Source organism: Lissotriton helveticus, chromosome 2_1, assembly GCF_964261635.1.
Source record: "Lissotriton helveticus chromosome 2_1, aLisHel1.1, whole genome shotgun sequence".
Classification (NCBI taxonomy): Eukaryota; Metazoa; Chordata; class Amphibia; order Caudata; family Salamandridae; genus Lissotriton; species Lissotriton helveticus.
In genome coordinates, this window is record NC_136059.1 from 335,906,200 (window position 1) to 335,919,965 (window position 13,766).

At 40.4% G+C, this 13,766-nt stretch overlaps 1 protein-coding gene across 2 annotated transcripts in view; it reads right to left on the reverse strand.

Annotated features, from left to right (window-relative positions):
* Window positions 1–13,766, reverse strand: part of AGXT2 (alanine--glyoxylate aminotransferase 2) — a 399,919-nt gene that overhangs the window by 219,108 nt on the left and 167,045 nt on the right. The window contains exons 6-7 of one of the 2 annotated variants that reach the window (XM_078674933.1): window positions 4,249–4,342; window positions 2,939–3,036 (exon numbers count right to left, since the gene is read on the reverse strand). In XM_078674933.1, coding sequence (XP_078531059.1) covers window positions 2,939–3,036; window positions 4,249–4,342 — 192 coding nt within the window. The remainder of the gene's footprint in view (window positions 1–2,938; window positions 3,037–4,248; window positions 4,343–13,766) is intronic. The other variant, XM_078674934.1, reaches the window with a different exon arrangement.

A 13,766-nucleotide genomic window follows, 5' to 3' on the forward strand; every position in this document is an offset into this window, starting at 1 on the left:
CATTGACATCATGCGTTTAAGTCTAATTAGTTTAACTGAAGCCAACGGACTCTTCAACATTAAATACATTAAAATGCTTAGTGCATGGCTCCCCTGGCTATGTATGGCGGCTCCCCAGGGAGCCATGGCGCACAGTTTGGGAACCACTGCCGTACAAGTTTCAGTGAGACACCAACATTAAGCATGTAAAATATATCCACTTTGTCATTTGGTTGAAATGTTCTCTTCAAAAACCCTTCTGCAAAAAAGAGCTTTCATGGAGTACTGCATGCCAACTTCTAACTGCTTCAGAGAGCTAAGCAAATAACAGAAAAGGTAAATTAGGGTCCAATCTTTGAAGAAAGGGCTCAATTTAGTATTCCTGAATCTCTACCCTCATATATTTTGTGCTTAGTTGAATGCATGCAAAACCTGTTCAGTTTCAAGCACTTCCTGAAAGATTTGTAAATTGGTTGAATTTCTGTGACTTGGGTATAGAGAGTTTCAAATTTGAATTCCTGGACTTCCAGAAATCTTTCTCGACGTTTATTCCATCTGAAAGCTTGCTGGGAAAAAAATATTGCCATTGCAGAATGCAGGTTTTGGATGAGCATTTAGGGCCTCATGACGAGTGTGACATTCTGACAGCCCTTTGGCAGTCTGACCGCCCATACACCGAGGCCACCAGGAGACCGCAGTGCCTGAGGTCTTCCGGCATATTATGAGTTTCCACTCTGCCCGCGATGTGGCTGTGCAGATTTTGCAGGGGTGGTTATTACTTTTCCATATGTACCGATGCCTGTGTGAGCATTTTGACTGCATGTTTCGGATGCACAAATATGCATGATACATGTAGAAAAATACTACCTACCCATAGCCAGAGTTGGGCCTATATGTGGGCAGTACAGGCAATGGGTATATGGTACAAAGAAAGTACCACGTACAGGGTCGTAATTATTGGGGTGAAGATGCTGCTGAGAAAGGGGGGACCTGAAGAAGGGATCCATGTCGAACTCTGACCGAAAGAACAAGAAAGGGGTCAGTACCCACCCCAAATACTTTGTTTCCGCCGACTTGAAGCTAGCGGTCCCACCGCCGCGGTCAGCTCATGGAAAAGCCAACACCCGCTCTGGCTCTCCGGATGCGAGGGATTTTGGTCAGGAAAACCGTCTTGGGTGCGTAGAAGGAGATTCTTTCATTGAGGTATTGGGGTCCGATGTTGTGGAGGTATTTGTAGGCGTGGGTGAGGAGCTTGAAGGTCACTCTCTTTTCAACTGGGAGCCAGTGGAGTTCTCGTAGGTGTTGGGTGATGTGGTGTTGTCGTGGATGCCGAGGACAAGGCTAGCTGCGGCGTTCTGGATAGTCTGGAGTTTGAGGAGTAGAAATTTGTTTATTCTTCACAAATCCCTGATTGATTGATTGTAACACGCTCGACCTGGACACTAATAACAGCACCCTGGCAAAATTGCAGGTAGCACAGAATGCATTAGCCAGGGCTGTCCTTGACAGCCCCAAACGTCAGTTGGTCTCTACGGGGCTACGCGTGCTACACTGACTTCCTATTAAAAATGCATCATGTTTAAGGCTCTCTACATGATACACAGTCCCATTTGGGATCAGGAAGATGTCCCATCGGTACATTCTAGGCAGAAATCTTTGCTCAGCTCATCTTTAATTTGCTAATTTTGCCCAGAGTCCGAAAGAAGAGATAGGGTGGAAGATCTTTCCCAGTTCCGGCAGCCAGACTGTGGAACTCACATCCCCATTCTCTGACCTTGATCAAAGTGCATTTGCCTTTTAGAAAGGTCCAAAACACCTGACTGTTTACTTTATAGGGAGCCCCCTTAGCATTCTTGTACTGTGTCTAAGCCGCTTCTTGGCTGAATCGGACCTCTGTGACCACAGCGCCTTGACGTCTTTGGTCATTTGTCACGCTCTATCAATCTAAGTCAAATCAAATCAAGAAGCCATGCCAATATGAATATTTATGCATTGTAGAACAGGTATGAAATGGATGACCGCTGCTGTACATCTCAACACCTTCTGAGCTGAAGATTCCAAGGACCCATCTTAGATCAATTGCAGAAGTAATTAACCTGAAACACTCCCAAGTTTTAAAACTAAACTATGCTGTAGAAAACATACCACACTCTCTGTAAAGTGCATATTAGCACAGTGCCTTGATTACTTTTGCAGAACAATGGCACCCTTTCCTTGTCCAGCTCCTTCAGTCCCTTTCTTCCTCCATCACAATGTATGTAGATAATGGAGCACAATCTTAGATGTTTTCTAGTGCCGTGCTGCCAACATTTAGAAATATGACATTTTTCTTTGCGATATTTTGAAACGATTCAGGTTTATATGCATTGCGTTCGACCAATGTACTTTAGAAAATGTCTTTGGATAACCTGCATTATACGTTATTTATATCTCTTATAAAATCCATTTTATTGTGAGGGCCTCAGCATTCTGAAGCTGCTTTTGCATAAATAACGCATATGCATAAACTAATTTCAACACTGGCCTTGAATATTTTCTTAAGCTTGGCTGCACCTTAATTTCCCTCCACTCTTTATCCACATTCATTTTACAGACCTGCAGAACGAAGGTCTCAGAGGGATTGTAAGATGCCCATTTTAAGCAATAAAGTACCTAATGCCATAACCCAAAAGGATATTGTGAGTAAGCTTGGAGTTCAATGATTGGGTAAAGGTCTGGTTTCTCAATATAGTAAAAGAACCTCTCAGTAACTTGTTCTAGCTGTTTCGTGTAAGGTAGAGCTTACTTTATTTGATACATAATTGACACATGGTAATATGTTCCTGAATAAAGTACCTAAATGAGAATGATCCTAAATACTGTGGCGTAGGCTTTGGAAAGGCTAGGTGTGTGCTAATCAGTCTTGGTTAGTTTGATCTTAGCTACATTTAATATGTAAGAAGAGAATTTTGCACATCACCAACCTGGAGAACAGCTGCATTGCCTGGTTGTCTGCACTGGAGAATCTCTGCAGTGATTTCCTCCCCATGGACCACGAAAAACATCTGGACACATGGTCTATGATGGACGAAGTAAGATGTGATTACCAAAACAACGAATATATTGGATTGTTATTTCCAAAAGAGGCCAGGTCGACCAGGCCTCAAACCTCTTCATCATGGTCCCGATGAAGTTAAAAAAGAAGGAAATCTAACAAACCTTAGGGAAAGGAACAACTTTCCACACTAGGATTGATATTTTAAGTAATTCTTCTCTGGTTTCTAATTCATAAATTGGAAGCAATGCCATAAAAACTATACATTTTGAGCACCATTTGCAAACAATTGTGAAGATGTGCAAAATTCCTCCTATGCTTTCATATATTTCCACTTGGCAATGAATTCACAAACATTCCCATCAAAACCCTTGAAAATTGATTCAAACCATAGATTTTCATACCTCTCTTTTCCTCATCCATCTATTATCATTTCTGTACAGCAAGGTATATACTTGTGAAGAACAAGTATGTATTGGCATATCTTTCATGTTTTTCACCAATAATTTTCCAGGTGAAGACAAAATAACCCAGACAACGTAGGGGTGTTCCTTCCTCTTTTCTATCTTAGAAATACACTTAATTCCTTCTTCATGAGCAGTTTCTGTTTCTACAAAGGCCCAGCAATGCGGTTATCAATACCCACAAATAGATTTGTGGGTGCTTCATTTAGTTTGTATAGCCATCCTTATTATAACATATTTAGAACCCATCACCCTAAAGGTAGTTCCATGGACTTTCCATAGCACTAGTTGTGGGTATAGATATCCATTGATATGTGATTTCTGTAAATCAGGATGTCGGAATTGGTACTGGCTAATGATGGTTTTGCATCTAAGATGCAGCCAGTTGAGCAAAAACCTCTGCCAGGAGCCTAGCTAATTGTAGTGAGCGAGGCCGTGCCCGAGACTGGAAGGCAACACATTCTTATAAATTTCAAACATTCAGCGGCTGATATAACAAGATCTTTTTAGATGTTAGATTAGTAATAGAAATCATAATAATGATATATTATGTAGCAGTTACTCATTTGTGGTTTCAGTTAAATGAAAGCTAGACAGATCTAAAATTGCTTTTTAAACCATTCTGAACCAGAAACATAAAACAAATGTCTTCAATGATACAATCACTAAGATTAAAATAGGAAGGTGTAACAATGTAAAGCATTTACTTTAAATGCCTATAGGAACAGTTGAAATATCACTGTGGTTTTGACAAATTATGCAAAAACCTACTGTATGGCAGCCAAAGCCATTGGCAAGACCCTGCTTGAAGAATCCAACAGCTGTTAAACCCAACGTATAAGGGCTGGCACCGTGGTACCCTCCTCTGCATGAAAAGGGGAAATGGTTCTACATTAAAACGTAGAAATAAAACATAACACCATAAAGAAATTCGTCACATTCAAATAAAACCAGGTAAAAATAAACTCTTGATTTTTGTAGGTCTTTGTGGATATATTTTCCAGGGTCATCTCCAACCCATATGCAGAGGTTTGTGTGAGATGAGACTCAGAGCGCTTGTAATGTTATTACTCTAACCTTTCCTATCCTCTAAACAGTAGAGCATATTAAACACATGCTCAAACGGAGCAAAAAGTAGAATAAAAAAATCAGATGTCTTAGGGGCCCTGATTATGATGGTGGGTGGACCGCCTACGATAGTCCGTCGATGGCCGTCCGCCCTCCGATAGCCCCTCGGTCCAACCGCCGGATACAATACCGGTAGTCGGACCCACAGCAGTCAGGGCAAAAATTGCTGCCTCTGCCAGGATCAGTAATCCTGACGGGGTGGAGGTCAGATTCGCAATTCTGAATGGCGGCAGTGCCGTGGCAGGCACCACCGTCTGGAATATGATATCCCTTTCCAACAGCCTTTTCATGGCTGGAAGAGTGACATAAAAAGGCTGTTAAAAATGGAATTTGGAGGCCCCAAACAAGACCGCCACACTATAGTGGCCCTGGGGGCACTTGTAGCGCCCACACTTACCTCCATGCACCACATGGTGCATGGCACCCGGTCCATGAACGTGCATGAAATGCTTATTTTCATGGTGGCTTGGTCTGCAGACCTTTTCCTGGGCCACAGCACAAGCCACTGTAAAAAGGAGCACTTTGCGACCGGGAATGCGGCAGTTGGAACGTCGCCTGCAACCATAATCAGGCCCTTTGCTTTCATTTGTTAATTTTTGCTCTTAACATTTGAAGCATACAAAAATAAGTACATATATCTGAAAGTCGTTTCATTTTTTGTGCAGAGCCATACAAATCTGCCCTCTCTGTTATTTTGCCATGCCCATTTTTACTCTTATGTACTGGCATTGCTAGTGTTTTTGACCTCTGGAACAGTAAAAGCCTGAACATACAATCCCCTTAACTGCATGTGACTTTCCTTAGACATGGCAACTGTTTTGGTCCTAGAAATTATCATATTTGACTGTGTGTAAGTCAGCCATACTTGCGCTCATATTGTGGAGACTGCATAAAAATGAAATAGTTCATGTGGGCTGCAACAATTCTTTTGTCATCCACATGTGGGACCTAAAACTACAGGAAATGTGCTGAAAAGCAGCAATTTCACACCAGCAAATCTCCAGGGGTTAAATGTTATTCCAGGGATAAAGCATATCTATTTGCATGTTTAAAAGGAAAACATGAATTGGAAGTGCCAGGTTTTCAGTGAAACTGCAGCAGTAGCTACTGTGTAAGTCTGCACAGTTTCAAAATCCTACTTTTTTGGCACGTCTGGTTTGTAGGCTACTGGAAATGGCATTCGTTCCACTTCTTACTAAAGAATGAAAACAACATTTTTTTATTATAAAAGTCACAAAAATGACTTGTCAGGCTGCAAAGCTTTAAGTACCACTTACCACATGTTGCTGAGGGCCTTAAAGCAAAGATGAGCTTAGTGGTCATTACAGAGTGTGGGGTCTGACTGGATTCATGCTGCTCACATGGAGAAATGCACCACATGGTAGAGCTTCAGCAGCTAACTACATTTCCCAGTGGGCACAGGCAGTGAGATGGCAGCTATCTTCGATCTTTGAGTATAATGTCCCTTTTGATGCTTGGCATTCATGCTAGGCAAATATGCTACAATGTTGCTGAAGCTAGACCTCACTACACACATGTTGGTTTTCAAGGATCATGGCTTCTAGTTGTCTAACAATTAGAATATGGACATTATGGCCCTCAGACAATTAGAGGAAGGTGTTGGATACTAAAGGGGTGTAATGTATTATTACCAAACTAATCTAAAACAATTTGGGAATAGTGATGGACACTAAATGGGTGGCATTTACTATTCCCACTCAAATCTGTGTTGGACACTAAGAGGATGACATTTACGATTCCCACTCCAATCCAAGCCAATTAGGGGAACGTGTTGGACACTAAAGGGATGAAGTTTACTATTTCCACTAGAATGTAAAACATTTTATGCAAGATGCTGCAAACTAAACATTTTATAAATGCATTCATTACTCCATACTAACACAAAATTTAGGATATATAAAATAAACTAAATTTTACTTTAAGAAACACACTAACCAAAACTACAAACCTATATATCCATATTTAAACATTAAAATATAAAAGATGTTTTTAACACTATTAATAAATAATGTATTTTTTACATTAACGACCATTCCTAAACTTGCAACCAAAAACAGAACAAATAATTTCGAATTTTCAACATAAAAAATACTTTACTATCATAAATAAAAATGTTATATATCTTTTTAATACAACTTCATTATTTGTTTTATTATTTACAATAGAACATTTTTTAAATATATATTTAAGATATATTTTAATTAATAAAAAAATATTCATACAAATTAATATTGTAACAAAATAAATGTACAGATTTCAGAACATTAATTTGCATTTCAATAACATAATTAACATTAAATTTAATTTAAAAATATCAACTTTTTTCCCCTACCCTTCCCCCTAAAACCCACTATCCTACTGCTAAAAAAAATATATACTTTTTTATACATTAACACAACAACAAAAATCATTCATTTCATTATTAGCAAATCATCTAACTAAAAACACAAATAAAAAAAACACTACCCTTCAAAATATAACTACAACTACAATACATTCCATACAAAATAACACTTACAAACGATATTACATACAATATGTTTTCAATTGATATTTTTACACCTAAAACAACATTTTCACCTTTGATATTCCTATTGACAATATTTTTGACATCCCATATATGCTTCACACAATATTTTTGTGTCACAATATTTTTTCCAATATTTTGCCCCTACACCTGACAAGGACATTAGCTGCTGTCTTCTTTATTGAACACTGCTTCTATTCTTCAGAAAAGGTATGCGATGTTGATCATTTATGAAACTTGAGTAGGCCTCTTTTTTATGCTAAAATAAGTTTAACTATCCGAGGAAATGATTGGGATTATCCATGTAGAGAAACCCTAAAATCTCATCATACTACTACAATACTTTTTGTTGTTCTGCCTTTGACAAATGTGTTTATCTTGTTAAATGTCATTATAACTACTATTCATATTGTGCAATAGGATTGGATTTTAATAAATGTTGAACATATAGTTCTAGTGTTCTTGAGTGTGTCTATTCATAATGAAAGAGGGTTCGGATTCTGTTAACTAATCCCTTGAGTCTCAAAGGACTGATTGATACCTACATCTCATCCTACTCAAATAAGGTTCAGTGTGTTGAAAAAGGTTGCGGTCTACTGGGTTCTCTGTCTTACCTCAGCCCTCTTTAACCACGCAAAGGACAGGTATTCCTTAGTCCCTTTTTTCATTTATCCCATCCCCCCATTTCCCACTTTTACCATATGCTCTCATATTCTATAATTATGGACCACTGGTGGGACTGTGAGAGATGGAAAAGAACATTGTTTCTGCTGGATCTTGTGCACAAGATTAGTGCAAAAACTTACATGACTTTTCCAAGTATTGCTAACTTACTGTTTCTCAGAAACCCGTTGTTAACTATTATTTTTCTCACATCACAACTTCCCTCAGCTAGAAAAGTTGTAAATGGTCTGAAGATCTGAAGCCTCTACCAGAACCCGTTCCTGGAATCCATTCCCTCCTCTCATGTGACAGCTAGCAGCTAAGATAGAAGAATGATCATGAATGGAAAGGGCACACAAAACAGGCAGGTTGCCGCTGCTTCGTGAATGTGATAGAGGAATAAGGTACATATCAAGAAGTATACCACAGAAAGAGGAATCCTGTATTTTCTCTTGGGACTTACATGTCATGGGGGAGCAGATCAGTTGGTCCTCTTGAAATTATGGGCTCACATATACAGTCAGATCCTCACTCAGTGGAAGGGGTGGCATGGGGGTGGGGCTAGAAAGTAGTCATTCTACTTTAATCATAAAATGCTGGACAGCAGAGATGGACCTAGGTGTGCAATTAGGAAGCCAAGAGAGAGAATGACAGCCAAGAGTCGTAATCACCATCTAGAGAAACTGGGAAAAGTGGCATTGCTTTTGGCTTAAAGTTAGTGTTGGAAAGGAATTTTGGACTTTATATGGGATTTCCGCAAATCAATGCTGGGTTAGCAATATAAAATACTGCTTAGAACGCAGGACTTTTCCTGCTTTGTCTTGAATGTCTGACTAAATGCTGCTTTGGGGACAAAGAAAGCTGATCTATTGTTGATCTCACATAGGGAAAAGGGCTTCAGGACGTTTTCAAGAGTGGACTCATTTTTCCAAATCCTGAGAAGAGGAGAAGGTCAAGGAACAGAGTTGCTACACTGTCTTGGAGTAAACTAACAAGACACGTTTCAACTTAACTTTTGGCTGTGGCCTTGAAGGAACAGGAAGAGAAGCCTACCTTTTAAATAAAATTCAGGCTACTATAAAAAAGGTGGAATCTGATCTTAAGAAACCCCGTTGCAACCTGGCAATGCTAAACCGTTTTAAACTTGAAAAATGTTTCTAAGTGAGAAGTTTTTACTGTTGACTGGGATGACTTTACCCAACCTTCTCTCCACAGGCAGTTGAGCAGTAGAGGATATCTTATTATGAGTCTCCCATAAAACCTGACTGGACTGAGCAAAGAGCCTTATTTTGGTACATCACTAGCCAGCTCTGGAAGGTGCATAGGGACCTGGTTAACAACCCGCTTTCTAACATTGGATTTTTCCCATTATTGTTACCTAGGGAACGTTTGCTCAAAAATGTACCTTCCAAGCACCTTAAACAACATTTCTGTCCAGGTGCATTTTTAATCATTACATTTTAACTAATTTGGTTTGGGAATAATTGTATTTAATTTCTGAACAATAATGTTGTTTTGGGTACTTTTGCACAAAAAACTTTTTTTGGTAACTTTCATCCATAGCTATGAACTCAACTGTTCTGACCTTCACATATCTAGCTCCCCTCAGAGTGTGCACACACTCACCACTCATTCAATCTACTATATAGGTTCTTCAGTGCTGCAGAGATATCCTACCTCCAGGCTGCAACCTTTAATTAGTGTGGCAATGCACTGAACTGAACTTCTACTGCCAACCCATTGCCAAAAACTTTGTATCATTAGCTATGATCAGACAATACACTTACAGTTGAATTCAAATCATTTGTTCTCTGTGTCAACCTGTCAAATCTGCCCTACTCACCAAGCCCTCATAATAACCAGACTTAACAACTAATTAAAGCCAGACACTAAAAGCCATACATGCACATCCCTCCAAGTGCTTCTGATCCCAATATCCTGCAGAAAAACTTCTACCATACCTTCATCATGGACATAGTTGCTGTTTTTTGAACTAAAAAACACAAAGACGAACATTAAGGGGCCGATTACGATGTGGCTGATAAAGGATCCGCCGTTAAGATTACGATTACGGTTTCTGACATGGTTTCCATGCTGGCCTATCCGACATTGAAACTATGTCGGAAAGCGTCTTTGGGGGCTTCCAGCAGGGGCCCCTTGGGTGCACAGCCTCTGGTTAGAGGCCAGGGGGCACCTGTGGTGCCCCCATGTTGATCCCTGCACCTTGTGGCATGCACCTTGATGTGCCTTCCACGGGGTGCAGGGATGAACAGCACCACCCATTTCTTTATGGGAGCATGCATTATGGCTGGTTTATGGCCAGAATGCCTACTGCCCACGTGAAATGTAGGAATGCAACCAAACAATGTTCGGTGGCATCCTAAGGAGGCGGTCGGGACCGCTGACCGGGAATCAGTCAGACCCATGCCCGATACGGTGACGGGCGGAAGTGATTCCATCCAACATCGTAATGACCTCCATTATCTACCAAAAATGGTTTACCCATGATCTGAGTAAATGTTCAAGGCACAATCTAGAAAAACAATGGTAGGAAGTAACGTCAGACAAGTATACGACCCTCTGAAATAAGGCATAAGGGAAACCACCAGAATAAAAACCAAGATGGCCTCCCAATATATATCAAATATATCAAAGAGGTTACAAATTAAACTAGGAAGATTGTCAACATATACCAGGATATTACTCATAAAGAAGACTTGAAAATAAACCTTTTGTGTGCTAAACTCCTGCTCTTCTTTGAATTATATATTATCAAGTCCATGACTCCATTATCAGCAGAAATAAATATCACCTTATCCCCCAATGAGTCACATAGGATTCTTTGTTCTTTCACCTCCTTCCTCTGAATGACTAAGGACAATTTATCAAGGATGACCCAGATGACTAAATCATTTTACATTCCTAAAGCAGCAGCATGTCTGAAGCAGTTCATCCCATCTCACAAGCCAGATCTTCAATCCGTGAAAAACTCATATTTTCTGCATGGAGTCATACCAGAATCCTTGCAACATGTCATCAATGCTCAGCAAAAAAAACTGTCAGCCAATCCAAAAGTCTTGATTCTTCAAAGACAACCAGCCAATTTTCAGCTTACCTATTCTGATCTCCTTCTTTCCTCAGATTAATGCTGTGCAACTTTCCCTCCTCCGCAGAATACGTCTAACTAATTTGCATTCATTCTTTTTCATATTCATAGTACTTCTTAAGCGCATGGCTACCCAATGTGTTTCCCTGTGCTAATTGATCAGCCAGACTCATAATCATCATATTTTAAGAATAAAGATATGTTTTAAGCCGTTTCCTGAAACTAAGTTTGTTGTCATTCTTTCGGAGAGCTTGTGGTAAGGTATTACATAATTGGGGTGCTAGGTATGCAAACAAGCGCCCTCCAAACATTGCCTTTTTAGCCCTGGGAATAGAGAGCAGACCTAGATTCCCAGACTGTAGCAATCTTCTGGGAAAGTAGGGATGAATCAAATGTTGTAAGATTTGTACCCCCGTTATATGCACCACACGATTGGCCAAGCTTGGGCCATAAACTGTATTCTCTTTTGTATTGGTAGCCGATGTAATGTAGCTAGTGCGAATGAAACAGCCTGTTGCTTCAAGATTCCCATGATAGTCTGGGCCGCAGCATTTTGGATCACTTGACGTTTTTTGATCACTGATTGTGGGCTCACCAAATATAGGTAGTTCCCATAGTCTAGGTGTGATAGCACCAAGCCTTGTACTACCACTGTCCGTTCAGGGCTTGGCGGCCAGCCCAGCAGTTTCTTGAGGATCCTCTACAGGCAAAAACAACTTGAGGAGAACTTTCTAGCCTGAACCTCCATAGTGAGTTTATAGTCAGTTAAAACTGCCAGGCTTTTTACTTCTGACTTGGAGGACTGGTGATCTCTGAGGGACTTATGCCAGTAACGTCCATTCCAGATAGATGGATTATTGCCAACTACTAATACCTCTGTTTTGCTGCTGTTTAATTTGAGACAGCTGGCAGCGTTCTATTCTGCAACTTGCCTTAAGCAAGAATTAAGTTGGCATGACATTGCTCCTATGTTGGGTGTAAGTGAGGCAATCTGTGGTCGTCTGCGTATGACACCATTGAAAATCCATGGGAACATATGATATCGGAGAGAAGGTTAACAGAGATTAAAGAGTGTGGATTAAAGAGTGTGGGACTCAGTGGGGAGGCCTGGGGGATCCCACATTTTAAAAGATGAAAGGCGGAGTAGAAAGGCCCTTCACAGGCTTGGAAGTTTCTATTATTCAAGAAGGAGGCAAACCATTTTTGTGCTAGACTGGTGATACCAGCCTCTTCTAATCTCTGAAGTAGAACTGAATGAGAGACTGTAATAAATGCTGTACTCAGGTCAAGGAAGATGACAGCAACTGATCTACCTTGATCAAGGACCATTTTCAGCTCTAGTGTAGGATCCAGGGAAGGTTTCTTCAGCAGTGGTCTGATGGTAGCATGTTTCCAAGCATCTGGAACACTGTTGCTTTCCAGTGAGTGGTTATACATGTCAGTCAGCATTGGAAAAATTACGTCTCTTCCTTTCATCAAAACTTCAGGAGGTGTCGGATCAAAAGGGGAGCCTGATTTAACTGTTTTATCAAGATCTACAATGTCTTCCTTCATCAACGGCGTGATGGCGGATGGTTTATCTTTTACTAGACCGACTTGTGATGTGCAGTTAGCTATGCCCTTGAGTTCTATCTCGCCTATCAAAGTTGCATAGATACTGCTAACTTTCCCAAAAAAGTTGTTGGTTAGCATTGTTATGTGCCTGGACTAGTTTCATGTGGCAAAATTGCTAATTTCTTACATTGTCCTATTTTTCACAATAACATTTCTGTCGTAACCTTTTGCACATATCTGCGTGCACGATTATGTTGGAATAGTTTCTCTGAAACTACTTTGTTTACACATCTAGCTTTGCACAACATTATCACGATTCCTTGAACATCATGTATAAGGCCCTTCTATGCAGTATGTATCAATGTCGTTTCTATTTTCATCCACGGGGTGACAGGGCTATCTACATATCCATAACATCACTAATCTATCCGCACATCGCAAGGCTGCTTTCTATTATAAATAAAGAGCATCCCATAAGATTAGTGGAGGAGGCACTTCATCAGACAACAAAGGTCCCTGCATGTTGAGACTTCATCACACAGCGGTCTGACATCTTGTGAGGGGTGTCCAGTTCATGACCAAGAGGGGGTCTTTCATTCTCTCCCACCAAGTAGTGGGTTGGATCGTCCCTTGGGGGGATTTTTGGCTTCACACCTACTCACACTCTAGGTACACACAGAGTAGGGTGTGCATAGGGGGAGTATGCCTGATTGCTGCCTTGTTTATATCCTTGCATATATACAATGTTTTAGCACCATGGTAGAAATGTATCTATTTTTTACTCTTTTGGTACTTGTTATCACTTTCATCTGCTTTTGTCTACTGATAATCGCAGCACATGTATCCTGTACAAGAATAATGTTGGCTTAATAAATATATTGAAAATGTCCCACTGAGTATTCTGTATATTTCTCTGAGCACAAGTATATGTGAGTGACTGAGCCAAAGGTTTTGATTTGTTTCCACCATCCCCGAGGATTCAGGGTTGTCATGTTCAGTGGTTGCCAGAAACTATTCGCTCCCTGATAAGGTTACAGGGCCTATGGTGGCACTGTGAGCTAGCTGGTCTCTAGACCAACATATCTTTGCGGGGGTGCTTGGAATCAGTCTGGGCACCTCACCCGAAGTTTATGTTGTCCAACAAATGCACAGATCCTACGCATTAGTGGGAACTACACAACATCATGTTACAGCGGGTCTCAGAAGAGATGGACCACAGCCTGTACTGGCCAATTTCATAAAAGAGCCGTCTATTTTGTTTAACTCCTTAAGTGAGTTGGGTGAACTTGT